Source organism: Cephus cinctus, unplaced genomic scaffold (assembly GCF_000341935.2).
Source record: "Cephus cinctus unplaced genomic scaffold, Ccin1 Ccin1_scaffold0693, whole genome shotgun sequence".
NCBI lineage: Eukaryota > Metazoa > Arthropoda > Insecta > Hymenoptera > Cephidae > Cephus > Cephus cinctus.
This window is the reverse complement of record NW_014333316.1, coordinates 479,504-489,929: the sequence shown is the minus strand read 5'-3', so window position 1 is coordinate 489,929 and position 10,426 is coordinate 479,504. Positions and strand designations below refer to the sequence as shown.

The 10,426-nt window shown below is 39.5% G+C and overlaps 2 protein-coding genes across 2 annotated transcripts; one reads left to right on the top strand and one right to left on the bottom strand.

Moving 5' to 3' along the window:
• The first annotated feature begins 27 nt into the window (after nucleotides 1–27).
• On the top strand, nucleotides 28–3,816 carry LOC107269972 (O-acyltransferase like protein). The gene is made up of 11 exons (XM_015744475.2): nucleotides 28–672; nucleotides 1,033–1,268; nucleotides 1,345–1,550; nucleotides 1,616–1,689; nucleotides 1,778–1,974; nucleotides 2,096–2,425; nucleotides 2,500–2,696; nucleotides 2,791–2,917; nucleotides 2,977–3,166; nucleotides 3,255–3,397; nucleotides 3,466–3,816. Exons 1-11 carry the CDS (start codon nucleotides 267–269, stop codon nucleotides 3,601–3,603), a joined length of 2,244 nt encoding a protein of 747 aa, XP_015599961.1. The 5' UTR covers nucleotides 28–266; the 3' UTR covers nucleotides 3,604–3,816.
• A 2,254-nt stretch (nucleotides 3,817–6,070) lies between these two features.
• LOC107269986 (UDP-glucuronosyltransferase 2B15) lies at nucleotides 6,071–9,234 on the bottom strand. The gene is made up of 6 exons (XM_015744516.2): nucleotides 9,052–9,234; nucleotides 8,586–8,988; nucleotides 8,176–8,501; nucleotides 7,882–8,104; nucleotides 7,588–7,807; nucleotides 6,071–7,521 (listed from the first exon to the last, which is right to left on the bottom strand). Exons 1-6 carry the CDS (start codon nucleotides 9,157–9,159, stop codon nucleotides 7,221–7,223), a joined length of 1,581 nt encoding a protein of 526 aa, XP_015600002.1. The 5' UTR covers nucleotides 9,160–9,234; the 3' UTR covers nucleotides 6,071–7,220.
• Between the last annotated feature and the right edge of the window lie 1,192 nt (nucleotides 9,235–10,426).

The following is a 10,426-nucleotide window of genomic DNA, read 5'->3' as shown; positions in this document are numbered from 1 at the left end:
TGGTTTGGCGCTTATAGTCCTCCGGGACTATAGAAAGAGTAACACAACACTCCAAGAGAGGAGGGGCCAAGCACGAAAATATAATAAGAAGGGGAACGTAGTGAATGGTTTCTGGAAGATTAAAAGAAAACTTCAGTATGGTTTTGGGGGTTTGGTGCAAGTTCGGGGAGAGTCTCATACGGTTCCATTCTCTTTATGTTGAAAATCGTAAGGTAGATCATTTTTAAGACCAGTCTTTTCCACGCCGTCGAAGACGTTTCAACAGAATGCATTTCTTCCTTGGACTGTACCTATTGGTACTGAACCACATTTTTATCGTGTCGGCTACGAGTAGCAAGTGCCAAACCGAATGCGCAAAGTTCAGCACCGTACCAGACAATACAAAGCTAAATCGCGGAATTCGGGAACGCGTTAATTCGACACTTAATGTTCTTAACGAAACGTGGAATTTGGGATATCCTTCGTATCATGACACATTTTTGCTTAATACTAGCGTCGAGGCGCCGAACGTTAATGAGGATCCTACGAGAATCGATATAATTTCACCTAATTGGTTCACACAAGTTTGGGAGGCTAGTCATTCACTTTTGGAAAATTTGAGTCCTGCGTGTCAGAGAGATGCTGCGGTTTATCTTCAGGAAATTAAGAACGTGACGGAATGGGCGATCAGAAGTGAGTGTTGTTATAATTATATATATATAATTATAAGTTCGAGCGATGTACAATAAGAGGAGTTGGGTTTTAAAAGTTTCAAATCAGATACTTGAGCACCACGTACATTTCATTATATAATTAAGTTTGGTAAGGCTAAATTGATGGAGATGAAAGTACGATTAGGAAATGATGGCAGTGGTTCTCGGGTGAACGAATAGGGCCAAGTTCTATGTACTATAAGCATCAACTACATCGGTTCAGCTTATCTTCGGTATACATACTTTAGCATCGAGGAAGCAAAAATTAACTGGATGAAATGAATGAATCCGATACGCCACGAAATTTGCAATTAATACATTGGTAATTTTTCTATCACAGTGATGGACGCTTCTGCGAAATTTCCTCACGGAATTCTCATGGGGAATATAAGAACTCTGGGAGACTTTGACGAGTGTCTCTCTGTGGTTGCTCCAATGGAAATCAAACCGCAATACTGCATGGCGAATATTCGTTTGAATAAAGGATTGATCCGCGAGAAGTATCCGAAGTGGTTTGAACTATTGCGACAGTCAACCTATGATCGTATTGATACAGAAATAGAAGAGCTTGTACGAGTACGTTCATTAAATCTAAAGTTATACTGATGAAGGCTATGCTTTAAAGGATTTAGTATAATTCATGTAACTTTAGGGAATATTTCCGGCACCAAAAGCATCTAGATTCGAATGGGCTATATGTGTTCCTGCATCCTGCTCGCACAGGGATGTTCAGGATATTCTAAATGTGGCTGCAGCTAGGATCCTACCGGGTACCGGTACCTTTGTAGAAGTGACTCCTGAAGATTGTTACAATAACGAACCTAGAGAAAAGTTTACGCGAGGAGATTATATAATATTGTAAGTATAAAATTTTAATCAATATAACCGAGTAAGTGTTGTCATTGTAATTTTGATTTATTCAGAACTCTCTTGGGTCTTATAATTTTACTGGTGCCGATAGGAACGTTAATCGATAATGTAACCCATCAAAAAGAAGGCAAGTCATTATTCCTTGTCTGCAATCAATCAATCAATTTTAAAATATGACAAACATTAATAATTTTTAATATTCTTAAAAAATACAGGATTACTTTTCGATATATTCAGAGCCTTCTCCCTAAGTCGTTCCTGGAATAAGTTGACTAATTTTGCCAATTCGGAGAAAGATACGATAGGATGCATAGATGGGATGAGATCGCTATCAGCTCTATGGGTTGCACTCGGTCATCAAGGTCTAGTTTCATCGAATTTACCCTATACGAATAAGATATCCTATTTCAACGTAAGATCAATTATAGATATTATTAATCACAATACAATATCTGAGATAATCAGTTTAATTTGATTCATCGTCATAAATTTAATGAGATTTGTGTATTGTAACAATAATGTTCTTACGACAGACCCACAAGATCTACGCAATATTGCCAATTTGGAATTTCTGCCTGGCGGTTGATACATTTTTAATAATTGCTGGCTTAGTACGTTGCTACAGTCTAATGCTAAGCTTAGAGAAAAGAAGAGTTAATCATGTCAAGAAGTTTCTTCAAAGATACTTAAGACTGACACCAGTCTTGTTGGCAGTCGTTGGAATTTATATTACCGTTTTACACAGACTGTCAACAGGTCCATATTGGAAGAAACAAGTTGACAGCAATAGTCTTGCCTGTAAGATAAATTGGTGGCAGCCTATTTTTCATATGAACAATTACGATAAGGATAACGCGAATAGGGTAAATATAATTTGAAAGTTTTTAAGCTCTTCAAATTCATAATGAATTTAGAATATTTTTTGTTGGGATTTCAGTGTGTCTTACAGACTTGGTACACTTCTATGGATATACAATTATTTCTTATATCTCCATTGCTGATCATTCCTCTACGGTATAGTCCAAAATTGGGTATAGCATTTTTGTGCATTCTCATCGCCGTTGTTACCGGAATTCAGGCGCTGACATTATGGATACTGAACTTGCCTGGGTTACCAATTACGTTTCAGAGAAAGTATGTTTACTGTTTGCTATGAAATCCACACTGTTGCTTACGAAACAGAGTTATTGTGCATCTTTTCATTAATGTAAAAATTGTATTACTATAGCGAAGAAATACTGAACATGCATATAACTATGTATTACGATCATACTCACATAAGGATAGTACCCTACTTAATTGGAATTCTGACAGGTTACTTTATGTACTGTCACAAGAGCATCACGATGTCTAAGGTAAATTTTCTAATATAAATCACTTGTATTATTAATTTAATGACAAATTATGTTTATAGATCCAACTGATTAGTGGATGGTGCTTAGCATTATTTGCGTTCTTATACCCTATTATGGGTTCCTATGACATTATTACTAATGAGAAAACTTATAATGCCGGGAATCATATATTGTTTGGTACAATTCATAAATCTATCTGGGCTCTAGCGATGGCCTGGCTCATTTTTGTCTGTTACTATGGATACGGAGGTAATTAGAATTAAAATGTCAATGTACAGATAAGTGATATACAGAGCTTGAAATATTTATAAATTTCTTCATCGACTTTGTGTTTCAGGAATTATCAATAGTATTCTATCTTCCAAAATATTGAAACTGTTATCACGGTTATCATACAGCATTTTCGTGTCACATTTCATAACGTTAATAATTTTTGCCGGTCACTTACGAACGCCAAAACACATGAACTTCTCAACAATGGTGAGTATAATAAATAGAATCATCATTTTATTTGAAACTTTAAAAAAAATGCTATTCTCAAATTTCAGATAAAGGATACTTGCGGTGATCTGTTCCTTATAATATTAATAGCCGCTTGCTTGCATCTCGTGATAGAAGTGCCATTCGAAAAGCTTTCACAAATGTTATTCGCGCGAAAGCGGGAAGAAAGAAAAAAGACAGAATGACAAAGTCCAAAAATGAAAATAAAATCAAAAAAGAGAAATGACCAAGAGTGGATAACTGAAAAGAAATGAAGAGGATAGAAACAATAAAAAAATTGCAAGAAATATCAAACTCAGTCTTAGTCTGTATAATATAGTTAGATAAGAAGTAGGACAGGCAACTTCAATAAAATAAAAGATATTTCGAATAAAGCGATTCACGTCCTGAGAAGAGCACGTGTGGCGTCCTATTGACTTTTATCGGCGTTGAAAATCGTTGAAACGGACCTACAGCACCCTACACTTCTTTCACCTCCACTTCCTTTTTTCCTTATTTATTTCCTTTCTACCTCTTCTTCTACCACTTCTTGGCCAGTGGTAGACCTCTACACAGGCCGATGCCGAAGCAGGACGTGATCTCGTCTCTGGTCTCGTTAGTAGGCTGCTTATCTTCTTTTTCCTCATCCTCGAGCACAGTGAATGCTACGTTCCTCCATTGTTGATTTGAGCCGAGTCCAGAGAAGACTTATACAAGGAATCCAGGGCTCAGGCACATATGGCCACATATGTGAACGCGCGTGTGGTTTGTATAAAAGTCAAGGATGTACCAGTATACTACCAGGTATGTCGGAAGGTTTTCCTACATGAGTATTGGGAAGGTCTACTACGTGTCTGGACTGCCTGGGATTCAAGACGTCGCCTGGAGACATGCGGCGACGCTTTCCTGCCAAAATAAATACCATCGTTTGTCGAAAAATGGAGGCACGCCTCTCTTCCGGTGGGCTACTTCCGTCCTAGCGGGTATACGTTCCTATCTCGCTCTGGTTCCTTAACACTAAACATATCGACATTTTTTTATAAACATATTTTTGGCTTTAAAAGGCTCAAATGACCCGTCGATGGTATGTTTAGTACTAACACGGTTCTTTTCTTGTACAACAATACAACCTAGTACGAACGTGCCACCCTTATGGTGCAAAAGTAAACAAAATTTTCATTTTTTTTTTCCTGAACCATATGTATTGTCCCACCTGACTATATATTTTTACATGGGCAAAGCCATAATCTTGCTGAGGGGATGAAATTTTTGGCACGTAAATCGGTTCAACCTATAAGGGATTGTGGTATCTGTAAGGGGTAGTTTTGGCATCATACATGAATTATCGGATGCTGTAGAATACTGGGTTATAGATGTAACTACTTGAGGGTTTCTCCTGTGACGGGTGAAGGGCTGATTTGTGGTTTCCTTGTAACGAAAATTTAGCAAGTGTTTCCTATGCCAATGTAATATGGGCATCTAGAGGCGTTTCTGGTTAAGGGATGAAAATTTACGCCAAGACCACCCTGCCTATCAGTGTCTATATATTAAGAGACTAAGGAACGAAGCACGACTAACGCCTACGAGGTGAGGAGTAGCAATGCCTAACGTACCAGGACATTTGCATACTTAGATATTCATGTAGGGAAAGCTTTCAATGGCGCATTACATGATCTGGGATTGTCGACTGGCACCACGCATCTTGGGCCAATGTGAGAAGGGTTGCTGATAAAAGATAGTGGAGAACGAGATAATAGGTACGTATGCAGATGAGATAAAAAATACTACATCCTGTCCCATTGGCAGCGAAAGGAAAAAAAGGCCAAAAAAAAGGAAAATTTTCTGAACCAAAAAGTTTGGATGACGTTCTAGGAAATACTTGAGCCAATATTATCAATCAATTTGTCGTCTTTGCTAATGAAATAAGACTACCCGCTCTCTCGGTTGTTTCTCAGAATCCCTTGGTTCATTTCTACCCTTGTGCTTCTCATCCCTCGTGCGATCGTATTCTCGGATCGTGTCCACCCCAACTCTTATGTCTTTGGGAAAAGTCTTCAGTCCTCTTCATCCCCCTGAACGTTCTGCCTTAGCTCGATCCTGGTAATTGCCACGATTATTTACAAGATTTTCTTCGAAGATTAAAGTAATGCAACTCGTTCAATCGTTGGATTCTCTGTTTAACACTCCAACTCCTTTCTCCTTTCCTTCGCTCGGTGGATTTCATACACTTTACACGTTGAGCAGTGTCTTCTTCAGTCCCCCCCGTCTCGCTCTCTCTCTCACTCTCTCTCACGTACCCCTATCGACACTTCGTTTAGCTTCAATCCGATCACAGAGAAACGAGATGACCGTTCAGGTGTAACTTTCGGATAATGGATATTGCTATTCAAAGTATCTCTCGCATAAAATGGTTTCCTGTATAGTGTTCATTCTTCCTTGGGGACTTTACAGTTTCCTTTTTCCTATTATCTTTTTTTATCTCTCACACTAGGGTTTTCGCGTATTTTACTAATAGGAATAGGGATATGGAGAGTGCAGGGGTGGTAGTTTATCCCAAGACATCCCTATAAAATCGCTTCAGATTTTTACTGTGAATCTTCTTATACTTATAGAGTTCTTTTAGTATTTCAGAATAGCCGCTTTGGAGGGTGGCAGTACTAGGGTACGTAATACTTTTCGTTGGCAATCCGTAATGTTTATTCGATCCTAATAAACAGCATTAGGGCATTAATTATAAAGGTGTGCGAATACCGACTGGGAAATGGGAAGCGTGCCGCAAGGGATCCCGCATCGCAAGGTATTATAAGTTCAGTTGAATCCTTCGTGGGAATAGGCGGCTTGCGACGAGAAACTCCCCTCTCCCTTTGCTCGCTCTCTCTCTTTCACACGCGCACACACACACACACACTCCCTCTCCCTCTACCTTCCCCTCTAGTTGTTCTTGAATTCCGTTCCTATTCCACACACATTCTCTCTCCCCCCCCCCGCCCGCTCCTTCTTCAGTTCCCTCCTAACCGTCTTCAAGTGTAATCCCTAAGCTTCTAAAAGGTACTCGGTCCCCTTTTGACATCCACCTTTATTCCATGGGCCAATTCTGACAGCAAACTCTATGATTATCATAAGAAATCTCTATTGTAATAGCCAATTGGATGCTGCGGAATAAAAGGTATAAGTAGATAGAATTGACGAATGCGAATAGAGGGGACAACGATGATTGTCAAGCAGAACAAGAAGAGTAGAGGAAATCACAGGGAAATTAGCGAAACGCGCGGCAGTTCGTTGATTCGTGCAAAATGAATTAGAGTGCAGCGAACTGAAGGGAGGCAAAGGGTTTGGTAAAGGACCTTGGTTGGGGGAGACGTAGTGGTGGTATTCGGCTGGGAACGTTGTTCCAGTGGCTAGTTGCAAAAGGGATGATGCTAGGTCAAACAGAGTGAAAGGGGGTTGTGTATTGCATTTTATTTTGTCGATGGGCAAAAGGGGCAGCTGGTATCCAACCACCATCGCCATTGCTAGGAGAAATGGAAGCGTCCATGCCAGACGAATAGGCACAGCTGGCAATTGGCACCCATCAATTATTGCCTGGTGCAATCAAACGTGCCCGTCGATGCGTATTCAATAATATTCATATCGTATCAAACACCGAGTCGATCTCGGGGGTTTGCGCAACATTTTTAACAAATAATTGGTCCATTGCGTAAAGCAATTTCGTAGCTCATTGCTCCTAGCGAGTTGCATTATGTGGCAAGCTTTCTATTATTGTCAACCTTCCACCCTCTTTATCTTCAACTAATTACTCCTACTGCCCCGCCCCCCTCTTCTTCTAGTCCGATTTCCAATTTCTGTCCAAATTTCTTGAACTTCTCGCTCGAAGGAATATTTTAGAAATTATACAGCGTGTCACAAGATACATGCTGTACAGTAATGCATAGAGTAAAATTATAAAAAATATTAAAATGTCCAGGCCTTCCATTTGATACCAAGGAACATCCTGATATCTGTTACGTAAGGCAGGTGCACCCTTGTGCCGAATTACATACTCAGTCCACCATATTGCTTCTTCCATTGGGTGATTCATTCTGTCATTAATATAATTTCGAAGTTCAATTACATTTTTTTTGTACCTGTAAAACAAGGGGTTTTTGTATGTATGTACCTTGGCATGGGTAAAGTTTTGAACATTTTTTTACCTTGGATTCTGGATTACTTCTAACACAGTCTTCTTCATGCTTTCTTTAGTCATAGAGCTTAACTCAATCTTTTGTCCAATCCCTAGGGATACCACATTATTAACGTTTGATCGCTGATCGCTGAAAACTGGAAAGCCCACTAAGGGAACTCCGTTATTAATAGCCTCCTCGGTACTCTGTTGGCCACCCTGATATAAGAATAGTAGAATATTTGAATGAGCTGTAAAGGAAAATATAAATAATCAATCCGATTGAAAACATTGTCGGTATGTTTCTCTGTATTTATTACTCTACCGAGAATATCTTGCTGTGGTACCCATTTTTCTAAAAATATATTTTTAGCTTTTATAGGTAAATCGTCGAGGTCACATTTCCATATTACCTTGTAAGGTAATTCAGCCAAAACATGTACGAATACGTTGCGATTTTCCTCGCTAAGCTGTGACAATTTAACATTTGAACCCAGACTAAAATATATAAAACCTTCTTTTGCATTGTCTAAAATATTTTGTAGTCTCTGAAACCCATACAAATTGATGAAGCAAATGATAACCTAATCAACTTCGTTCAAGATTAAATTTTACGTACCGGTGACATTTTTTCCCTCGGAGTGGATTTGTAAAATCGTAAACCTCCAATTAATTTAACAGATGGCATATCAGGGCGCGGATGATAAATCGGATATTGAGTGCTGGCAAGCAGTAAGCTGATATTCTTTGAAACGTCACGAATGTCAGGAGCATTGTTACCAAAATATTTTTTCAAAACCCTCTCCTGTTTCTTGAGATGAATAAAGTTAAATTCAAAAATCTGACGACCGTAACAATAAATATTTATTATTCTTTGCCAAAAATTCATGTTCACTGGCTGACCACCCATGACGTCAGGAATATATGATAGCAGTGGAGGATTTCCTATTAAATGGAATAAGTATCTAATACCTCAAAACCCTCAGATTAAAAAACATATAACGGACCACCCTAGTAGTTTCTATTTACCCATAGTGTGATGATGTATGCCAATAGGAGCCAGCGACGTCAATCCTATCATAGGAACATTCAGGATGCTGGATAAGGCGTGAAGAGCATCCACATAAAATATTTGTATGAGTATCAAGTCGAACTTTTTATCACTTTGTGGATTCAAAATTTTTTCCATCTCTGGATGACTCAGTATTGATTCAGAAAACAAGACACCGGCCCTATAACAAGCGTCGAAAAAGACCCAGAGCTCGCGATAGCTTGAATAATTGACAATCTCTTTCCAACCAGCAGCATATGCCTCCACGAGACTTATTTCAGTGAAATTAACTAGGCTAGTATCATTTGTAACTTTTGGTGTAAATATGACTAATTCGTGTCCCCTTCTGGATAGCTCACTGGTCAAGCTATGGAAGAATATCTGAGAAGTAAATAGTTCTGATTACTGACACTGAGTCTTATTAAATAAAGATGACATCATCACCTGATGACTGTGAGAAGGATGCGGAAAAATACCAAGAATACGTGCAGAATCAATGCGATTCAATAAAAATATTAATGACACCATGAGCACAATAACAATTCTCGCCATTTCAATTACTATTTTTTGACTCACTATAAACCGTACCGCACCATACAAATGATGGATACGTTTTGAGCAGTACAGTATTTCACGTATGTAATCGGTAATAGAAAACAGTACTGAATATTCAAATTGCTAATAGAGTTTGTTAAAACCCTAGATTGAGGAAAACGCGTGGCAAAGGCCTAGAACTCATATCGGAATGATAAATCATGTGAAATGATAATGCCAGTCTAGAAATACGTACTAGGGATCAAGTAAATACAAATCGAGCCTCCTGTAGATTTAATTTTACATTTATACTCGCAGTGGCTGCAACTGATACAGGTATATACTAATGAGCCAACATAGCCGGAGATATAAATAGAGTCAAGGAAAACAAGTATAGTGCATAGTGCATGTTCCACAGCAGGTATAGTCTCTGCAGCGTAGCATCGGGTCATTAGGCGATGGTGTCCTCGTTTTAGTATATCAATTGCGACAGTTTGTCCCATCAATGGGGACATATTACTATTGTCGTTTAAAACGGGACCATTGGCCTAATTGGTGGCAGGGGTAGCGTTTTGTTGACGCTGGTGGCTGCAGTTATGCAGTTTCGGTGCAACCACGCGTGATCTACGGTGCGCGACCGTCTGCACGCATCACAAAACCCGAAAGGGCTGCTGGTGCAGTGTGGTACAGGAGGAAGGGTGGTTCGAGGGTTTAGGTTCCCCTCTTTGGCAAAGGGTTGAAAAATAAATAAATATACGAGAGTGCAAGAGAGTCGAGTCGAGATAAAATTTGTAGGGAGTAGTTGAAATACAACGGGGCGGCCATGATGGATTTTCGATGTAACCATTTGACATTGGTAAACGGGGGCTGGCGGGGCAATTTTGTGGTTGGTTATAATAAATGTTAACTTTTCGAGGGTTTTCGCGAGGGATAAGGCCAGGGATGGATGAATCTAAAATCTGAAATGATTCAAATGAAATTGAGGGAGAAACGCTCTAGGGAATATATAAAAGGGCCGAAGATGAGGATAGTCGATATTCCTGGGGGATGATGGAGAAAGAGTCTTATTCTCTCTTGACTGCGGAGAAGAGATAGCAGGTATTATCGGGGAACTAATTAAACTAGAGTATAAGAAATAAAATAAGAGAGGCTATCGTTCTTACGATAGACTACTATCTGAGGAGAAGGAGGAGGTGGGATACTCACGATGGGGGAGGGGGGGAGGGATTGGGATGCTGGGACGCCTGGGCTGCTACCGTGATGCTCGGTTCCTGGGATGCTGCCC